Genomic DNA, 22,067 nt, shown 5'->3' on the forward strand with positions numbered 1-22,067 from the left:
TAAACTTCCCCCCACATAGGGATTGGGGGCTTACCCGGATTGTCAGACCTGAAAAGCTTATGTGAGTCTAGGCTAGAGAAGGAACATCATGACTAGTTTCCAGTCGGCAGGTGTTATGCTTGGCATGCTCCTCTCAGTAGAGCAAGAGCATGGCCGTGGGTGAGAAGGCCATAGAATGGAAAAGGGGTTTTCCAGTCACTGGGTGGAAGGCCACACACTCTCCCTTGATTACAGACATTGGGCAGCATTTCTGAGAATTAGTGTCGCCAGGTGGCTGAATGATGAAATCTAGGCCAGCTACTTAAATTATCTCTCACGCCTCCAGCTAGGCTGTTCTGCAGGCCCCTGGACAATTGCTCAAATGCCCTCTGGGTGCTCTAGTGCCAGATGTTGATTCAAATAGGCCCATAATGATACAGGCAACAGGAATGGACCAAACCTCACATGCTCAACCTGTCAAATGTCTTTTTAGATGGAATATATTTAGATGCCTGAGATCATTCAGCCATTAAGATGTTTTAATTACAAATGGAACCAAAGATTAATGTTTTCCTGGGGAAAGTAACACGTGTAGCTTTACAATGATTAATTTTTCATGAGAGGGAGAGGGGAACTCGTGACTTTCTGTGTGTGTATATGCACGCACACCTGCGTATTCTTGTACATGTGATGTTTCCATGAGTATCAAAAGCAAACAATAAGACACCTTCTTTCCTGAAAATTTAAAGATGGTAAAATCCCTGTTAACTCAAGACAAAGGCACTCCTACAGAATAGTATGCTTCTTCTGGAATAGTCCTCAGAGTCTAGAATGACAAGTCTAAGTTGATATTCTCTCTGCACTTCTTACCTGCTGACATAAGCAACGATAGCAGCAGTCAACAAGGTGAGTCCTTTCTTCTTCAGTGGATAGCAGTGGGGCCTGAGGATGACCTCGACCAGTGAGAAGGGCAATATGAATGTGTGCTGCAAGGAAAAAGATGACAAGTCATAGTATCGGTTATGATACAGTGCCGCTGACTCTTCCCCCTCCAGTCCACCTTCTTAAGCAGATACCAGAGCAACTTTCCAAAACTTGGCTCGGATCATACTCCTTAGATGCCCAAGGACCTACCACCTACAATACTGGCCCCAACTCCTCTGTCTGACTACCCAGGTTCTTTGTAATGTGCTGTCACCCTCTCTGGTCCTACTTATTGCCCGCTGCTCCCCTCTCCTAACACACATGCACCACTCTGACACGGCCACACTCACACGCACTCACGCACATGCACACTCTCCTTCGTAGAACATGGCTGTTTCCTTCATTCTTTGCACTCAGCATGCTTGCTCTCATCCTCACACTTTTGCTCACGCCTTAACTCTCTGTGTGGAATGTGTCTTCTCCCCCTGTATTTATATCGTTCGTGTTCTTCGCAGCCAGTGCAGTCTTCCATGATGCTGTCTCTGAATTTTCTCCTCTTGCTGCTTTCTCTCACTCAGTTCTGCTGCATTTATACCTTGTGCTGTGTAGTCTAACACTTGTGGTGTGTATTCGTAAACTCTGCAAGGGAGGGGCTGAGAACATACATAGCCTATCTCTGCATCCTTCATTGCATGTGACACTGCCTAACTGTCCTGTTGACAGGTGGTGGGTGCTGTGGGAGAACCTCCCTCTGAAACCTCAGTGTCCTCCCCACTCCTTCCCTGCCTCATCCCCTGCTTCATAACCATTTCTTTTCTCACATCTTTCAAACCCTTGACACTGGAGTTTTAAAAATGACATAATCAAGAAACTAAAGTCTTTAGGAATAGCGGTGTTTTTGGATGCAAAGGCTGCTGAGTTCCATTCTTCTCCTGGTGATGGGAACTGGTCTGAGAAAGGTGACTTGAATCTATGTGCAATGTCCTTTCACTTATTAAACACATTTTTTAAGTCCCCTCTGCCATACTCTGACTTACTGGTAACAACTCATAGTGTTAATATTTTACCCTCTCTACATTTATAGCTATCATTCCTCTTTCATTCCTGCTCCCCAGTTTGCTCAGCTCTTGGCAGGCTCTTGCATCCATAGCCTCCACCTGCAAGCTCCTTCCCATCCTTTTTCCTGAGCCCCGAGGCAGCTGTGTCAGCACTTAAGTTACAATAGGCTGGGACTTAGGAATGTCACAGTGTTCGTGTCGACATGCTCCGATGCCAAGCTGTGCTGCTGGAACCCTGGGCACTGGCTCTGGGCATCCTTTGCTGCCATTCATACCAGTTTTATACTCAGAGGCATCCCCAGGAGCCAGTAGCTTCCCACGTGAGCTAGCGAAGGTGCAGTCAGGAGATCAGCACCTTTCAATGACAAGAAATGTGACAAGTTTTTTTTTTAAACATTTTTTGTTGATTTATAATTATTTTACAATGTTGTGTCAAATTCCAGTGTAGAGCACAATTTTTCAGTTATACATGAATATGTATATATTTATTGTCACATTTTTTTCTCTGTGAGCTACCATAAGATCTTGTATATATTTCCCTGTGCTATACAGTATAATCTTGTTTATCTATTCTACATTTTGAAATCCCATCTGTCCCTCCCCACCCCCTGCCCCCTTGACAACTACAAGTTTGTATTCTATGTCTATGAGTCTGTTTCTGTTTTGTATTTATGGCTTATTTTTTTTTAGACTCCACATATGAGTGATCTCATATGGTATTTTTCTTTCTCTTTCTGGCTTACTTCACTTAGAATGACATTCTCCAGGAGCACCCATGTTGCTGCAAATGGCGTTATGTTGTCTGTTTTTATGGCTGAATAGTATTCCATTGTATAAATAGACCACATCTTCTTTATCCAGTCATCTGCTGATGGACATTTAGGCTGTTTCCAAGTCTTGGCTATTGTAAATAGTGCTGCCATGAACATTGGAGTGCAGGTGTCATTTTGAAGTAGGGTTCCTTCTGGATATAGGCCCAGGAATGGGATTCCTGGGTCATATGGTAAGTCTATTCCTAGTCTTTTGAGGAATCTCCATACTGTTTTCCACGGTGGCTGCACCAAACTGCATTCCCACCAGCAGTGTAGGAGGGTTCCCTTTTCTCCACAGCCTCTCCAGCGTTTGTCATTTGTGGATTTTTGAATGATGGCCATTCTGACTGGTGTGAGATAAATGAAACTGACGAAGGCTTGATCTCCAGAATATATAAGCAGCTCATATGACTTAATAAGTAAAAAACAAACAACCCAATCCAAAAATGGGCCAAAGACCTAAACAAGCAATTCTCCAAGGAAGAAATACAAATGATCAATAGGCACGTAAAAATATGTTCAATATCACTAATTATCAGAGAAATGCAAATCGAAATGTGACAAGTTTTGATGGAGCAGGGATGGGATGAGAAGGAACAAGCCTTAAATATAGGACATTACTGGGTAGGGGGAGCCTCCTAGGGCCCTGTCACACCTGCAGTTGGGTGGCACAGAGCAATTAGGCCTCTTAAAGGCCCTGGGCACCCACATTTTGATAGAAAAGCCTAGAGAAACAGCATTGCAGACAAACCACAGCTTTTATAGACTTTGTCCAAGGTTGGCTCTAAACATACTTACTGGTTGGCCATACATATGTAAAGACTTCCAGGCCCACTGTGACACCCTGCATATTTCTTTGGTCTAATTTTAGGCTACAGTTTCTATGTGTCTCCTTCCAGGAAAAAAGCATGGTGTTTAGGGATACACATTTTCGAATCTGACCTTAAACTAGTTACTGAATCTGTCTTGAACTTCAGCTCCCTCAGTTGTAAAATGGGACAACAGATAGTACACATGTCATAGAAGTACCGCTCCGAGGACTAAGATAAGTGTGTGTAAAGGGCTTAGTCCTTAGCTCAGGAGAGCTTCCAGTGAGCATTAGCTATGACTGTCACCATTAGCCTTGTGATTGTCATCCCTTGTCTCATTGGTGGCCTGGAGTGAAGTGGGGTGAGGCAAGGTTGTGGGATGTCCACAGCGTCAGGTGCCCAGATGCACTCTGGCCTGTGGCCTGCAGGCAGATGGAGTGTGATAGCAAGGCCATTCCCATGGCTGCCCCACGGCTCCCTCCCCAGCCCACAGCTAGTGCCTACGCTCCTAACCATTGCCACCTCGGAGCCCTAGCAATATTCTGGGATTAATATTGTTCTTTTCACCCAGAGGTCACTTCAAGAGGCCACAGCTGTCTGCCCAGTATAGCTGCCTGCCTCTCAGTCCGCCTTCACTCGGCCACAGCCAGGAGGATCCAACTTGTACTAGGAACCATTAGCAGTCCCATTATACTGGCCATTGATCTAACAAATTTTATTATCCCTGCTCACAGTCAGCAACTTCTGTTCTTTACATTAATGACCATTTGGAACAGAATTCTTGTGGAATAGTGTAGTGCGTTTGCATTAGGAGCGGATGAGTTCACAGTGATTAATGCTTTTACAACAAATAACTCAGGAATGCATGACTGGTTACCTCTTCTAGGAGCCTGCCCTTTGCAAGTGACATTCAATTGGATTTCCAAATGAATTCTCCCTGATGGCTTCTGAGAAGTTTACTTCAGTGATGTCATTAGTGATGGGCCATATACTGTGGCTTAATACCAGCTAAAAGACCTTTAAAAGAATCACTTCTTTTTTTTTTTTTTTTTGATCAGGGCTTGGGGTGGGAATGAGAAAAGGAGGAAGGCTACATTCTGTGAGCTTTCTAAACATGGAGCTACTGTGAAGAGTCAGGTGGGACTCAGTAAACCTCCTGGTATTTCACCTTATGTTGATATAAATTGTATAACCTTTGTCAGGCAGCACGTATTTTTTTAAAAAGAAAAAAAATTTAGTAAAAAAATCAAATATGCTTTCTGCTTCCAAAAAACTCTAATAATTAGGCTGGGATTGACACAAATTAGAATGCTGCCAAAAATTACTGAAAACAGTGACTCACTCTGTATTTCAATTAACAGTTTCTCAGTTTCCCTTATAAACAGTGAAGCTGACAAAAATTAATTATCTCAAAGAGGGTAAAATATTTCTTTCCAAAGTAAACAAAACATCATAGGCTGAAACAATAGTATGTGTAAATAGAGGGGATGGAAGGAAACTATCTTTCCTTGTCAATTAAGCCATCACTTTGTTTGATTTTTCTTTAAATACCTCATTCCAAAGCACTGGTTAAAAGGACAGTGTTGTTCTTTTCCCATCCTTTTTACAAATTACTCCTTTTCCTCTTGTCCTCAGTGTGATGCCTACTTTCATCTGAATGTCTAGGAGACAGAACTATAAACATGAAAGATTGATTTAAGTATTAGTATAATCATTGCACTTTAGATTCCTTGGTTGCAAAATAGCCTTGTAAATAAGTGTTAAAATTTACCAGCCCATAGAGAATTCCTACAAGGTTACATGAGTGGCGACATGGAAAGTAATGAGCAGTTATTTTTACTTGTCTCATACCAGTAGATAAGTAGTTTCTATAAACAGCTTCCCTGTGTCTGAAGCTAAACTTATGATGGGATGCATTTGCCCGACTTGAGAAAGAGGCAAGCTTCAATCACTGAGATAACCCAAGGAGCCAGTAGTTCTTCATCCTTGTCATACAGGCTCCAAAGACTGACTCCAGAAGGCAAGGATGGTCACACTCCTCTCTCTAAGATTCTTGGGGGTCCAAGAGCAGCTAATTTTCTCCAGTGAAAGAAATTTAGAGGCTACTTTTTAAAAATCAGATGATAACATTTAAAAATAATCTCCCTGCCTCTTTCCTCTGTTTCATTTCCTTATTGCACTACCTCTTGTGTTGAGTTGCCCAAGATAAATAGGCCAGCTTCTACCTTTTGACTGGTCATTAAGAGGCTTTCTCCTTCATATACTGTTTCTACTAATGAGCTTATAGAACACTGTCCACTTCAAAGTTGCTTGTCTTCTCCTCCCTTCCTCTGTTCAAGCAACACTTGGATCCGAGAATTAATTCCTTAACATTGGTTCTTCCCAAACAGGTTCTTTTCCCCAAGTCTCTAAGATAATGTCTTTGGTTTGTTTATGGTGCTAATCGATAGATATTTTAAAATGAAGTTTTAGTATACCAGCAAGTTTTCTTGCTGTCTTAATGTCTGGGTACATTAAGGAGTATACTTTTGCTTACTATATATTAAATATATCATTTAAAATTTTTATTTAAAAAATGAAAGCCTTCACAAAATCTCCTTAGGGCAAACACATGGTCAAAACATCAATTAAAACTTAAACATAAATACAACAACAGACATTAAATGGAGGCAAAACAAACCTTAACAGAATGCCACTACACTCAGGCTTGTTATTACACTGCTGGATCATATTCCTTGAGCTTGAAAACTACACACAGTAAAACCACGCAGTAATCATTGTTTTGTAAATCCTAGTAGGGCGATCTCTGGTTTTGATAATACTCATTTGCCAGCTAAAAAATTTTACCTCACTCCTCACCAACTTCCCTCACTGCACTTTCTGCCTCTAACTCCTGCAGTTTGGTTCAGTGGTGATTGTCTTTCTGGGAATATTTTATATCCAAAAGCAGGCACCATCTGTATTCTCTGTGGCCTCTGTGTTATTCAAGGTGCAATTCTGCTTTAAGTCAATCTAATATATGGTAATCTGGCTATGTAGACATACACTATATTGCTTACATTTCTAGGGGGCTGATTTTTTTTCACTCTTCCACCTGCACCACCTGCAGGAATCTTTTTTCATCTCAAATACTAGAGTTTGGAAGATAATTGGATTTGTAAAAATTCCCTTTTCTACTTTCTAGGAACTCAAGTGCACAGAGAAGACACTACTATAATTAAAGAGTCAATGTTCAAATGCCTGGGGATGAGGGATTGGGAAGATAAACCACCACAGGAAAGAGCCAAAGTCTTCTCTTTGATCTCCATAGTCTACTTAGGTGGGCTGACACAGCCCGGTTAGGTACAAATTCAGAGAACAGAAGTTAAAAACCAATAGTCTTATTTACTGTGGGAAAGTAGTAATGATTGCAATTTACTCTGATATGCACCAGAAGTAAGATGAATTGTTGGACGGATAGATGCACAGACTTGTGATAAAGCAAATACAGTGAACTATTAATAGCAGAACCTGAGTGGCAGGTAATACAGGTGGCCACTGTAAAATTCTTTCAACTGTGCTTTATGTCTGAAAATTTGCCTAAAAAAATATTGAGAGAAATGTGAATAATCTTTACTGACCTGAAAAGAGAAATGAATGCTCCATTGAGCTGATAAAGAAAACCCATGGCATTATTTATGAACTTGTATGTGAATTGAACAGGTGGTTAAATGATAACTTCCTTAACCTTCTAAGGGGAGTTTCTAAGTGATTTTTACTTACTACACTGTTGTCCTTTTGGTTAATATGTAGTTTAGCCAGCATTTCAAAGCATCATTCTTCTAGGAAGCTAGTCAGCTTTGGTGGTGTCCAGCTTGGTGAAGAAGTAGCCATTTACATTCTAGCCAGTTGAGACTAAGTCAAAAGAAAGATCTGGGATCTTAAGACCCTACAGTGAGGAATAAATCTGCCTCTTCCCGTTCTGTTCTCCTCCCCTCTCTCCCTGCTTCTCTAAAGCACTCGAATCCCTTCCTCTAGTATAACTCTCTCCAGCACTAATAACACCCTAGACACCAGTTATAATCAGTGGCTCATTCCTTTCCTTCTCGTATCCGAACTTGATTCACTTTCCCCCTCAGGTACTTCCCATAGCTGCCTGTTCTTTTATCTTCCCCAGCATTACCTCCATAGCTTTTTCCTATTTTGGTATTTACTCAACATTGCAATCAGATCAACCTTCACAAAACAAATTTCAAGTTACTATTCCCCCCCAAAACCTTCTGTGGCTCCCTTTTGACTCAGTCTACTATCTACTCATGTGATCTCACCTTTCTCCCATTTCCCACAGTATCTCAACATGCTTCCTCCCTTCAGCTCAATCCGTTCTCTTCATTGTGTTTCATTCTGTTTGCCTGCCTATAATTCCTCCCTCTTTTCATTTACCTAACTTTTCTTTAATTCTTCTCTCCCAGCCAGATCCACACACTTTTGAGATGCCTTCCAGCCAAAAGCACACACATTGACATGAGAAGATGTGAAAGAAATCAGGACCCAGGAGAACTCTGAAACAGGAACGTGCCAGCCAGAGGTTTGCAGGGCTGCTGCTTAAATTCCAGTTTAGCAATTCTTTTCCAGACAACCAGAGTGAAAAGAGAGATTGAATGTGTACAGTTCCTTATTTTAGGGAAAATTAAGTTTTTCCACTAGTAATTAGACCTCAAAGAAATTCCTGCCATTGCATTTAATTTAGAGAACACTAAATAACAGTAGACAGTGCTCTCAACAGTGTCCTTATAACAAGACATTTCAGAGATCTAAGTTCCATAAAATGATAAAGTCTGATAAAATTTGAAGGCAAAATAGTAAAACACAATCTATTGAAGGGGATTCTGCCTGTATGGAGATAATATTTTATAATCATGTAAGCTTCTGATGATCAGAGCAGTAGGGAGACTCCAAAAATACCATTTCCCCCATGGGTGGTATTGTTTGTTTTTGTTCCAATTGTGAGTCAGACAATAGCCAGCGTTTTATTCTGTTCAGAGCCGAGAGTGTAGGTGTTATACACTGTTGATGATACAGAGATCTAAATGCTTGGAGGAATTCAGAGTCGGTGATGTTGACATTCTTTTATTGTAAATAAGAAGCCTGACCAAGGGAACCACCCTGTCTCTCAGAGCTGAATGCACAGCCCTTTCTGCAATCTCTGGGGCCTGTGTCACATGCATGACACACCCATGTCACATCCTGCCTTTGCATGAGATGCTCACTCTCTCCTGTCCTTCCAGGCTCTTTTGATTTGCACTAGATGCTTCAGTGCTTAATTACATTTAGTTTTAATTTTTCTAGTCTCAATTTCATGTATTTTTCTTTTCTATTCTCAGTTAGATTGTAAACAATTTGAGATCAAAGCTCTCATTTCCTATTTTTCCAGGACTCCTCTCCACCCTCTGATTAATGAATACTTTTTGACTGATTTTCTTCATTTGAACCTATGTGTTACAAAATAGAATTAAGCCTTTAATATGGCCTGCAAAGTCCCTTGTAGTCTGGTTACCTGTCCTATCTTACTTCCACACCATGCTGCCTGCTCCTACAACCTTCACCCTATCCTTACTCCCAGATTACTTTGCGCTCCACCCACAGTTCCCTCTCTCACATCACTGATACAGTGCACACTTACGCCTCCCTTCCTTGAGCCCCCTCCACCTTCTTCTTACTTTACAGGACTCAGCGTAGACATCACTGCCTCCTGGCAGGTGCCCGGGCTGCCACCATTTCATCTCTAGTTCCTAACACAGCGCTTAACTCTCTGGCCAATTAATTTCTGTGGCATTAATGAATGAATCAGTGCAACAGTGGAGTGGAGCAGAAGAGGAAGAAGAGTTCTTTCACATAGCCTTGGGAGACAGTCAGCATCCTGGAGTGACAGGATAACAGCTGCAGGCCAGACTCAACTGGCATTATCAGGGTGTGCCAGTGGTTAGCAGGGCCGCAGTGTCAATCCCACTTCAGGCTAGTCACCTTTACCCTTAGCCATAGCTGTAGATGGCACCGCAAATCCTGAAAATGGGTGTTGTGAGTCACAGGGAAACCTGTGAGAAAATGAGACTCTTGAGAACAGCCTCATGGCAACATCCCGGCAACTAAACTGTAGACTTGCTAAAGGGATGTCACCACCCTGCAGCCCTGCAGGAGTAAGCAGGAAGTTAGGAAACAGTTGGCCAGTGAAGGCTTTTCTTTGTTTGGGACCCATTGGCCTATGGCCCTCCATTCTGAGATTGGGCCAGATTGAAACTCCTCAAGTTTTGCTCAATATCTTCTTTGTATATCCTCCTTTATGTCAATCTGTAATCCATCCTTCCATGCTTCTGCGCCTGGCTCCACAGAGCACACACATGAAGACTTGTTTTTAAGACATAGACAGATGGGCAGCTCTCTGGAAAGCTGCTCCAAGTTGGAGGAAAGAGACTGTTCTTTTCAAGAAAGAGAAAGTTTTGGAAGCATAGGGATTTGCTTTTACTTTAGAGCCACCATCTCTCAGGGCACCATCCGTTCCTCTCAGATACCTCATCTTGATTTCAATAAAGGATTCAGAACGTGTAGGCAGCTGGTTTCCCTAGGAGAGAACAGTGATTCAGGAAAGCACCCTATAAGCATACGCACCAGGGCATACGTTCTAGACTCTTCATGTGACTGATCCCGTGGTGGGCCAGTTTCCACACTTTCTTCTTCCTGCCTCTGGCCTTCCCTTGCTGACCCATCAGGATATTATTCCTAAAGGGATTCACCAGCTGTTCTGCAAGAATGGCGGTTGCTCACTGGAGATTTTCCCAAATGCATTTAGCCTGTATGTTAGTTTGTATGAGGGGCATATGAGCTCCCTGTAGGGGTCTTCCCAGTAGGGGAGAAGATGGCTGGGAATGGGGCCTAGAAGTAAAAGAAATGGAAAAGTTTTCTCAGAAAATGCCCTCATTTGATGTCCATCAAATATCTCATGAGAAGCAGTTATGTTTCAGCACTCCAAGCAATTAAAAGGTCTTTAAGATATGGTCTTGGAACGCAAAGAAAAAATTAATGAATTTCAACTTATATATATTGTAACTCTACAGGTTACATGCTAGGCTAGTTCTAAAGCATTATGTAGTGGGGGCTCTGAAAGTGTTAGGCAGCAGTAGGCAGCACTGGGTTGAGCCCTTGGAGTCCACAGTGGAAGAGAACAAGTTCTTGTTTACCACAAAGACCTGCTTCTCCTTTGTGCACTAGGTGAAAATCCTTCCCACCGAAGAGACTCAAGAGCTCTCTTCAGCAGCTTTTGTGGCATCCCAAACTCTGTCGTCTCATCTCATTGAATGCTACTTAAGCTGTGCTTGGTTATTTCAAAATAAAAGTAAATTATAATTTTCTTTTATTAACAGCAGGTAACTATAATCACAGACTACTTTTGAAATTATGAACAATTATTTTTCTTTCTGAGAATCAAAAAGTGAAACAGAATGAAAACAAAAGGGCTGCCTGTAGGATATCAAACTGAAGAAGTCCTATAGGATGGTAGATGCACAAGTTTGGTGCTCAGAAGAGAAATCTAGCTGGAGATGGAGATTTAGGAGCCATCGGAGTGCAGAACGTTTTTTTAGTGTCAGTAGGTGAGAGGACCCAAAGAGAGTGTTTGAGTGAGAAGAATGATAAAGGATCTAGAAGTAAACACTGTGGAACAGCAATAGCTAAGCCAGGGTTTCTCAATCTCTGAACTACTAATGTTGAAGAATAGATAATTCTTTATTGTGGAGGGCTGCCTCTGCAGTGTAGGATGGGTGGCAGCATCCTTGGCTTCTACTCACTAGATGCCAGCAGCCCCTACCTGCCCCCAGTTGTGACAGTCAAAACTATCTCCAGATATTTCCATGTGTCCTCTGGAGAACAAAATGAATCCCATTTGCGAATCCTTGATTTAAGTGATGCGCAAAAGAAGAGCATCTTTCAAAGGTAGTTGACGAGATGTGGTCACAAAGTCTGGAGGTAAGGTAAAAGAGGAAAGAGGATATTTTGAGAAAAATATGTAATCACATGTGTCAGAGGTCAAGGAAAGGTATTAAGATGTGAACACCAGTGCCCCTGGTTTTGAGTCAAGAACATGTGGTGAGCACAGAGCTTGCTCTCGTGTCTCAAATTACTCCTTCTTCCTTCTAGTCTGACTCCCATGTTCCTTGTCCAGTCTCCTGTATCTTTGGGTTTCAACCTCCTGTTCATAGTATTTTTAGACTTGCACCTTGGAGTCCCTGGGCTCTGGGAGAAAGTTAACACTGAGATATCTCCATGACTGCCATTGCCATCTGTCCCACAATCTCTAAGAGTGGGTGGAAATCTGGACAAGTTTGTAAGTGTAAAATTTGGGAACCTACATGTGAGACAAATTGATGACAAGTCTGCTTGCTCAGTGAACCCTTTGCACTCCTGGGAATGCAAGCCTGGGGCATTGAGAAGTCTTCCTGTTGCCCAGAAATGTGGCTTACTTCCTTAACGTGGTCTTAGGAAAAATAAAACAAAATTTCTCAAAAAGTCACAAAATTCCCTCTCACCAGAGAATAGTACACAGCATGCAGCACAATATAAGATAATACAAATTTGTGCTTAATTGTTGCATTGCCTGGTATGGAAGGCAGGCAGTGTGGTCACCTCCAGAGATCACTTTATGATCAAGAGCCTTTTCTTAATTGCTGGAAAACACTAAGGGCCTCCTCTCCAGGGACAGCTGCCAGGATTAGAAAGGAGAACACGCCACCAAACTGATCTATAATCACAATTTAGTATTATTAAATAGCAAACTGTGGAATAAGCCTTAGGGAACAGGCCTCTTGTCCCTAATAAAGGGATGAACAAAAAGGATGATTTAATCATTAGTTCTCCACTTTTGCTTATGCCTACCCCTTTATAATGAGTATTTTAGAAACTGCATTTTCCTCTCAAGTGTATCCTGACCTTCCCATACTGCCTCCCCACCCCCACCATATCTGACTACATGGAATGGTAACTGGAATTGCTCAATTAGGGGTTGGTTGCATAATTTAGAGATGTGTGCCTTCAAGAACACTGGAAATGCTTCCAGGGGGTGAAGGGAGGTAACTTAATCCTGCACAAACTTAATCCTTCCACCATAAACCACTTCTGTATTCATGTATTTGAATCTATGTCCTTCCAGGTCCTGTCCCATGCTTTTCTCCACTAGAGCAGCTTCTGACCGTGGATTCGAATTTTTGTCAGTTTTTTTTTTCCTATTCATTATTTCCTCGTCTACTGTTGCAGAAGTCATAAAGTCCATTTCTGTGTGCTTATTCTAGACATCGTAACATGCTTATTTAACTTGGTTACAGCTAACGTAAGTCATTATTTCTAACCCCTCCCCACCAGCAATCCAGGGGGCTTTAGAATGCCTTAATTCCAGTCAGCCCTCTCCCAACTTACATTCTGTTTTCATCCAGGATTTTAATTCATTCTTGTTAAAAATCACCATAAACTGAACAAATTGCTTGCCATTGCTTTTGGTATCTCATCCCTCCCTTTTGAGATCATTTTCCTTCTTCCTAAAGTACAGCCTTTAGCATTTCCCATTACTGAGGGTCTGTGGGTGATAATGTCTGTTTTAGTGTGTCTGAAAATGACTTTATTTTGTCCCTGTTTCAGAAAATACTTTCAGAGAGTAAATAGGGTGGCAGTCTTTTTCTTCAGTACTTTGAAGTTGTTATACCACTTCTCTTGGCTTCTATGTTGCTATAGAGAAATCAGCTATCAGTCTAACAGTAGTTTCTTTTTGGGAAATCAGTTTTATTAACCTGGCTGCTTCTAGGATCTTTTTGTTTAAGGTGTCTGTGATGTCATACAAATGGCTATATGTCTCCCCTGTGTCCTGTGTGTCATTTTGGGGGCACTTTTTTTTTATTTTTGTTTTTTATTTGTTTGGGGGGAAGGTAATTAGGTTTACTTATTTATTATTATTATTTTTCATTTAATGGAGGCACTGAGGATCAAACCCATGACCTCATGCATGCCAAGCATGTGTTCTACCACTGAGCTATACCCTCCCCGCTTTTGGCACTTCTTGAATTTGAAGATTAATTTTTCATATATTCCAAGAAAGAATCACTGCTCCTCTCTTCAAATATTGCCTAAACCTCACTCTCTTTCTCAGCTCTTCTGTTTTATTTTACCTTTGGGGAATTTCCTTTTTTTTTTTTTTTTGTCAGTAAGTTAAACATTTAAAAATATTTTATTCAACATTTTGCATGTCTTGTAATGTTTGTATGTTTGTTTGTTTTAGGCTACTGTTGCTTTCTGTAGCCAGAAACGAAAGTCACTCAGGACCTTGTTTCCTTTAGATGGATAACTTTCTCCTCATGTTAAGAGTTGTGGGCATGATTTGGAAGGATGCAGGAATTTATGTTATCAGCCAGGATCCCATCAGGAACACAGAAACCCATTGAAGGATTCCAAGGATGAAGGTTTTAGAAGCTTTGGCAGCTGTTAGAAAGGGTAGGGCAATAAAAGTCAGGGAAACTTCTGCTAGAAGGGGGTGATTCGGGGGAGCTGGCCAAGAAGCAGTGGCAAATCTCAAGTCTCCAGGGGCTGCCTCCCTTGAACTCTGCTGCTCGTAGTAAAGCCTGTGATTCCTGGGTGCTTGTCCAGCAACTAATGCTAACCTCATGTTTGCAATCTTCCCACACATCTGTTCTCAGCTGCCACTAGGAAAAACTGCTTCCTCACTTTCATGTCTCAAGAGAGTGCCTCTCATCGGCTGACTCTCACCTGGAACCATATGGAGAAAGGAATTCTAGGAGCTGTATGTTGGTTCGGCATATCCCCTGTTACACAGAGAATAGAGAAGGGGTGTTGGTGATTCCAAGCTGACAACACGTGGCAGAGGTTGTTACATATCACTGACGGCACTTTATGTTGCACACATGTTATTTTATTTGCTCTTAATAACATCATTGAGAATTAAGAACAGTAAACACACCTATTTTAAGGAACCAATACCCAGAGTAGGTCTATTAGCTTTTCTAAAACCACGAAGCAAGACAATAGCGGAAATGGGGCCAGAATTGACGTTTCCTGGTTCTTAAGTCAATTATTTTCATGGAATCAAAAATTAGCTCTTAGAAAACAGCTGAGATCAATCATTTTTACAACTGAGACACAGAGATAAGAAATTTTGCTTCCCCTCATCCCAATCTAATTTTGAGGGATCCAGTTCCAATACCTTTCTTCATAATAATTTATCCCTTCCAACTTTTTAGCCCAAGAAAAACCTTAACAGATGTGAAAGGACATTTGTGAAGATAGAATATGGTTCACCAGATAGTCCATTTCCTGGTGACCTGTACCTGGAGATGTCTTGGACTGTCTGAACCATGCTGTAAAAGTCACCACCTCAAAAAAAACCCCACTAAGATCAAGTGTCATTATCATTGGATATGCAACTTAATATTCCAGTTGTCAAATATCATTCAACAAATATTAAGCACTTTTTTTTGCTAGGCTTACAATTTCTGTGATCATTATGATATTTTAATGCCACTAACTCTGACATTATTAGGTTAGCAAAGTATTTTAAAATATCTCAGAAAAAAGTATGCATATTAATTAAAATGTTCCCACATATAAGCCTTAAACTAAACTCCCTGGGTTGATTGGTGACAAAAGACTTTTATTAAATACTATTTGATAAGTTTAGTATCTCTGCCAATCATTGCTACAAAAGAATATTTATTGTCAAGTATGAATTGGGTAAGAAGGGAAATATCACTGTATTGTTGTCTGTTAGTCATAAGTGCTAAGACAATAGCAAAAACAGCACTTCCAAGCAATGGCTTTGCCCTCTTGCCCTTGATCAGCAGGCTTGTTTCTAACATCAGCTTTTTATTCTGTTTTTGAACATTCATAATTAGATAGCTGGTTCTTTGAGTGAATCAGTGTAGTGTGCGCCAACATGTCTATAGATCTTTGTGTTAGTGGAGGTAATCTTTAATGGCATCTGGGCCCTTTTACATGTCACTCTGTTGTTAAAAGACTGCAAGTATATACTAAGCGATTAGTGTAGAATCACTGAGCACAGGAGCAAGATCTTCACTTTTTACTCACATTCTCACAGACTCTGGCAGTCACCCCAGTCTCCCACAGCTCAGTGTTGTGAGCTCCATAGAGAAAGAGCTCTTTCTTGTTCCCATGTTCTCGCTCTTCAGCTTTGCTCTAAGTATAAACTTTTAGAGAAAATAGATGATCTAGTGAATACATGAAGGTGATGGGAACAGGACGAAGCTGGTATGTAAGTAAGACTGGTAGGAGGTTGGAAGAGTTGGTGAGATTTAGGAAGCAGTTGGCAAAGCAAGTACCAGTATATAAATGAATGTGCCCAGTGGATTGAGAGATGGGAATGAAGGGCAGGGCTGAGGATTCAAAACTTAAGATAGGATGTGAGAGCTAGGAATCCATGTGATGGTGGGTAATATGTGGGCTAGTGGAATGACCATCAAGTAGACTAGATAATGTCCTGCAGAAATCATCTGCTGGCTGGTAATCCAAGGACCTGGAGGTGAGAGTGAGATAAGGACTTGGACAAACTGAAATTCCCAGTTAGGCACAAGTGATTGCTTTATAGGCAGAGAAGATAAAGAGACCAGGGAAGGAGTTGTGGGGGCTGGTTGAGAGCCTGTCAGCAGCTCCCTGTTCCAGGTCAGGACTCTGCAGCTGTTGGTGTCTGTCTGTGGGGTTATGAAGCAACTAGAAGTGTGAAAGTGGCTTTTCTGTGATGGCTCTCTAATCAGGAAGGGGATGTCCACTCGAATCTGACAGAGAAGGCTATCTCGCCCACCTCTAGGTTGCTCTTGGGCATTTTCACTTCTGTTCTGAGATCATAGGACTTTAGCTCTTCCTTATCCGCTTAGATTTTATTTATTTCTTTTGGTATTTCGAGAGTTTTCGGATCTCTGTTGTGAGTTTCTACATTCTGGTTATTTTCCAGTGCAGTTATTCTTTCCCTTGGTAATGTTACACATGGTTGCCATGCAAGTGGGGATTAATTACATCAGAGGGGAGACCTGCTAGCAAACCCTCAAGGGCACCGAATGATTTCAGTTTTTCAAATTCCCAGTAACTTCTTAGGAGACATGTAAAATTTTTTTGATTGATTATTGAAACCTTTGACTTTGATTTTGAAATAGGGATATATTTTCTGCTGTTTTCTTCTATTTAAAAAAGAATCCATTGGTAGAGCATCACTGGATAATGAAACTGTAAAAGCAAGCTACTCTTCAGCACACATTGGAAGTTCTCTGAATTGGGATTAAAAAAAAAAAGATACAATTTCACCATTTTGGTTCCTGTTCTCAGGAGATGAAGAAAGCAGGTGCTATGATTGCTTGGTTCTAAGTTATATAAAACCTTAAGTGGACTGGTAATCCTTTGGCAGTTCATTATCAGAATCTCCTCTATTTACCTTAAGACTTCCTGAGGGGCAGGATGGCTTTATTGTCCTTACTCAGCTAACTCTGCTTCCTAATCCCAGTTTAGCTTCTGATTTCACTGCTGAGTTTTAACTTCTCAGTGTTTCCCAAGTAAATGCCTTAGAGAGTCTAACCTGCCTTAGATTAGGAAGTGAATGGAATGAATAAAGTGTTTTAAAACAAGAGGACAACTCATAAATAACACTGTAGTGATTAACCTTGAAAAAAAAAAATCCAAGTAAATATCAGGGTTTGGTGAATGATTCTATTTTCATTCTTTCTCAGGAACTTTAGGAACAATGCCCTGAAAAGGGATCTTTGGTGTGCTACACCGTTGATGCATCCAGTCATTGGCTTAACTAGGGCAGCTCTTCCCTCCCTCACATGACAGGTTATTTGCTAACACCATTTTCTGGTCATTGTTGGCAGTCATATTTTCTCTTTCTAATGTGGACTTGGTCTAGAGTAGAAAATTGCCAGAGAAGATTTTAGAATTTACAACAGAGTTGAGAAAGGAGGAAGAGGCCACGAATCAAGGAATGTAGACAGACTGTAGGTGGAAAAGGTAATGAAACTTTTCTTATAGATCTTCCAGAGGGAGTAATGCTCTGCTGATACATTGATTTTTATCCCACAAGACCTATTTTGAACTTCTGACCTCTAGACCTATAAGATAATAAATTTGTGTTGTTTTAAGCCAGTAAGTTTGTGTTACAACAGCATCAGGAAACTAATACTATTCCCAAGGCTCTACCTTCCCCCACCACTTCATCAAAGTGTTTTTGTACTAGAGAGTTTAATATTGCCGAATTCAATGGAAATTTTTAACTCAACTCATCTTACAATGTTGTTCTTCTTGACCTCTCAGCAGCTTTTGACATGAAATACTTCCCCTTTCTTGAAACATTTTTATACTTGACTTGCAGGAGACTAAACTGCATTGGATTTCCTCCTAATTCATTGGCACCTCCTTCTTAACCCCTTTTGTTGAATTCTGCTGCTTTTTCTCCCCAGCCCTGAAAGTTGGAATGTTCTAAGGCTTAGTCCTGGGCTATCTCCTCTAACCATCCTTACTCCCTAGGTGTTCTTATTTAACTTTAAAAACAGTATTTACAGTGAAGATAACCAAATTTATGTCAACAACCCAAAAATTTCCCCTAAACTTATATGTCCAACTGCCTATTCTGCATGGAAACTTTGAGTCTAATAGGCATCTCAAATATGTCCAAATGAAACAGTTTTCCCCTCCACAATCCTTGGACCTCCCCTAGCATCTCTATACCCCTCCCTGTGTTTTAGGCTAATGATCTTATCTCTCTCTCTCTTTTTTTTTTCTTTTTTGCCACAATTTAGTGAATCCTGATGGCTCTATATTCAAGATCTGAACTGAACACAAGCACGTCAAGTCCACTGCCATGCCCTTAGTCCAAGCCTCCAAAGGATCTCACTTACCAGCCTCTGCGTGACATGGGCCAGAGTGCTGCTGTATCAGCAGAACATACTCTGGCTAATGTCTTACATCATATAGAAATAGAAGTACATGGGAGGCAGAGTCCCCCACAGGAACCCTGACTAGGTCCTTCTTTCTTTTCAGACATGGACTTTCGGAGAGGAGGGGGTTGTTTTTCTTTTTTAGCTGTCATAAATGTTCTTCCAGTGATGCTACAGAACACAGCCTCTACTTTTAGCAAGTTAAAAGGCTGGGTGGGAATAGGTCTGTGAATAGGTGTAACTATAAATTTCTTGAGATTAGAAACCATACCTCATATTTCTCTTGTCACCCCCATGAATAATTCTTGATTTTTGTCTCTTATTTGAACTCAACATTAGAACTCATCCGGAGGCCCACTTTTCAAGTATATGCTCAGTATGTCATGAGGTTTTAACCTGAGGCCCATAAATGGAATTTTGAGGGTCCATAAACCTTCTAAAATTGTACGCAAACTTTATGGGCACTTGTTTTTTTCTGTAGGAAATGGTTCATAGATTTCTTCAGATTCACAAGGAGGTCTATTTCCTAAAAGCTGAAAACCACTGTGCTATTGAGAGATGTGTAGATTGTGGGTCTCCTCTGCCCAGAAGTACTGGGATGAGGAACCAGGAAAGCATGAGTGAGAGATTTGTAATGTTTGAGGGCAAAGGGCAGCCATCTGGTGCTGATGTGCACACAGGTGACCTCCTTTAGTCATCAGGACTCACCTACCTTCTACCTAGTAGCCTGACAATTTCCCAGCAAGCTTACAGGTATGAGAGAAAAATCTGAGACTGGGCCTGAATTTAGTGGTGGACAACATCTTGCATGCTATGCATGAAGAAGAAATTGGAAGGTTTAGAGTTTCACTCCCTCGATACTCTGACTCCCCAGCATGCTCTTATAGAGGGCTCAAAGGCCTTCCAGATTGTTCAGTCATGACCCACATGTCAGTCACAGTCAGGCGAGGACACGAGGGACATACAGCCCTCCTTCTATGTCGTTCATTGGGCAGTAATCACATACTGCTGCATGACCACCTATGCCAATGTCTTGTATTAGTATTAACCAATGTTTTGATTATTTCAACTTTGTGCATGTATACTAGGTTCAACCAGATTTAAGGGTGCCAGAAGTCAAAACCCTTGTCAAATATTGATCCTGGTGTTACCCACATAGTAGGTACTTAATAATTATTTTTTCAAGTGAATAAATGACAACACATTAAATAACTAAGTAGCTGTATTTAGTATTTGCTCCAATTTAAAGATTCAGGGTAAGACTTGTCTCTTAAGAGCAGATGGTTTTAAAATTTCCATGAATATAAACAAAGCCTTTTCAGTTCTAAAACTCTGTGATCATGGATTGAGTGTCTTACATGATAATAACTATCTGTGCAGTCCTTTATAGTTAATAAGGTGCTTGTATACATATGCTCAATAATCATGTACTATTTTCAAATGTAGAGGGGGTTCTCATGTCTATTGCACCCCTCCTTTGGGGCATTCTGAACAATTCAGGTTGATTTCTGGAGAAATAAGATTTCCAGCTCCCTTCAGGTTAGGATCTGATATTTTCCTCGGTTACTGAGTCCTTTTCCTGCTATTTAAATCTGTCTGCTCTGGTTCTATCTTTAGTAGTCATTTAGATAATACCTGAGGAGTTAATGTTTTCCTGGCAAAACCTGGAGGAATACTTTGCTGTTCTTTTTCTTTGTTCATGAAGACTGGAGAACTGCTTAGCAATGAAACAGTCAGGTTAATCTACTTTGAATAAGTCAGTCTGTCTATGGTCGATGCAAATATTTCACCGATGTTACTATTTGGTTTGAATACAAAGCAAGGATAGAAAAATGTCCATTAGAGATGATAGTGATCTTTGAATGGTGTAAACTGCAGTGGCAAGTCTTTAATGGGTTAGAAGGGTTGGGCAGGGAGGAGTTGAAAGACTTGATGACTCATGAAGGTTTTAGAACTACACTGTGCTAAAGGGGAGAGAGGTGTTTCTTAATTTGACATACTACTCATAAAACCCAGGGCAGCATTACAAATGGGAATAGGGAGAGTAGTCCAAAGCTAAGACTAGAATAGGAAAACATAAGGACTGTTGTGACATGAAAGAACCTTTCAGGAAAGCATGACTGTGGCTTTGTACAGCAAGAATTCTTATATTGTGAAAGAGAAAAAGGAACATTACAGGAAATGTTTCCTTTTAAAAGCAGGTCCCCTTGGAGGCATCTATTACCAAGTGTCCTGTCTGACCGCCCATCATCACTTTGGCTGCCACTTTGGTTTGCGAGTATTTACTCATTTGAGTTGTCATGGAAAGACACAGTTAAAATGTAGAAAGTGTTAGTAAATTAACCCAATAACAACCATTTCCATATACTTTTATACTAGTATTTAAGATGTTAACAGAGAGCATTCCTTGAGGTAATAGACCAGGAGTATTTAATAGCGAGAAAAGAAAATGTCCAGATTAAGGGACACAATTTGGGAGAGAGGGATGTGATGCAGTCATGAGGACACTGGATTTGCAGCAGACACCAAAAGCAAACGTGGAAGTTTGGGGAATAACCATACTGGGAACACCCAATGATGGTTTTGCTGATGCCAACATTTTCCCCAGAAATGGTTCTGTTGGGAGTTTCTCCAATGAAATTAACAGAATCATGGAAGAATCTGGGTCTGACCCAAGGCAGGTTGCTTCCTCTTCTTATCTCTTTTTCACCATTGTCCCACCTCCTTTGACCCTGGCCCCTTGTCTCTAAGAGATTCAGGTTATTTGATTGACCAAAAGACAAGAATAGGGTCAAAAGAAACCCCTAGGTTGTAAAGGCACACAAATATTTTATGTTCTCTGTTGTATAGTTTCTGCCTTGCTTATTAGCTCATGGCTATGATGTACATTATCTAGCTGTCTGCTTCCAAAATTACCAAAAATTCATATGTGACTGTTCAGCAAGGTCACAAATGCTAGGCATCACCATTATAACTATTTGGAAGAAAACTACTTCCACATGGAAAATGGAACCCCAAAGAGATAGGAAGTTTGTAATAGCTGTAGGAAAACTACTAGATGAATTCACAAAGCCTTGAAAAGGTGTTTGTTGTATGTGTTTGGCTCCAAATAAAAGACACTTTCAGTACTCTGCCTTTTTATTTTAGCAACATCTAGCTTGATCAGTTGTCCCAAATTACTTCATTTTCTGAAGTATAGTTTTGGCTTATTAGCATACAGATGGGGAGTCTGGATTTTTTTTTAAGTGAGAATTCTCACTTCGCTGTGTTAATCAAGTGAAATGACATCCTTTTGATTGCCTGGTTAATTATGAAACCAGATCGAACAACAAATTCTGTACTTTATATAAGGCAAGGAAGAGCTTTGAATGTAAATCCTAACTGTCCCATTTATGAGTTCAGTGGCTCCAGGCAAACCACTTAACCTTTCTGAGCTTTTATCTTTTTAATTTGGAAAAATCAGGGTTGTAGTTGTTGTCTAAGTTAGGTTGTGTGAGTTAAATTGGCTCATATTTGAGG

General features: G+C 40.7%; 1 protein-coding gene across 1 annotated transcript in view; it reads right to left on the bottom strand.

Annotated features, from left to right (window-relative positions):
• The window catches only part of ADTRP (androgen dependent TFPI regulating protein), a 64,232-nt gene that overhangs the window by 22,500 nt on the left and 19,665 nt on the right, over positions 1 to 22,067 (bottom strand). Inside the window, 1 exon segment of the mRNA XM_064476074.1 lies at positions 850 to 965. Coding sequence (XP_064332144.1) covers positions 850 to 965 — 116 coding nt within the window.

This window comes from Camelus dromedarius, chromosome 19, assembly GCF_036321535.1.
Source record: "Camelus dromedarius isolate mCamDro1 chromosome 19, mCamDro1.pat, whole genome shotgun sequence".
NCBI classification, from domain to species: domain Eukaryota; kingdom Metazoa; phylum Chordata; class Mammalia; order Artiodactyla; family Camelidae; genus Camelus; species Camelus dromedarius.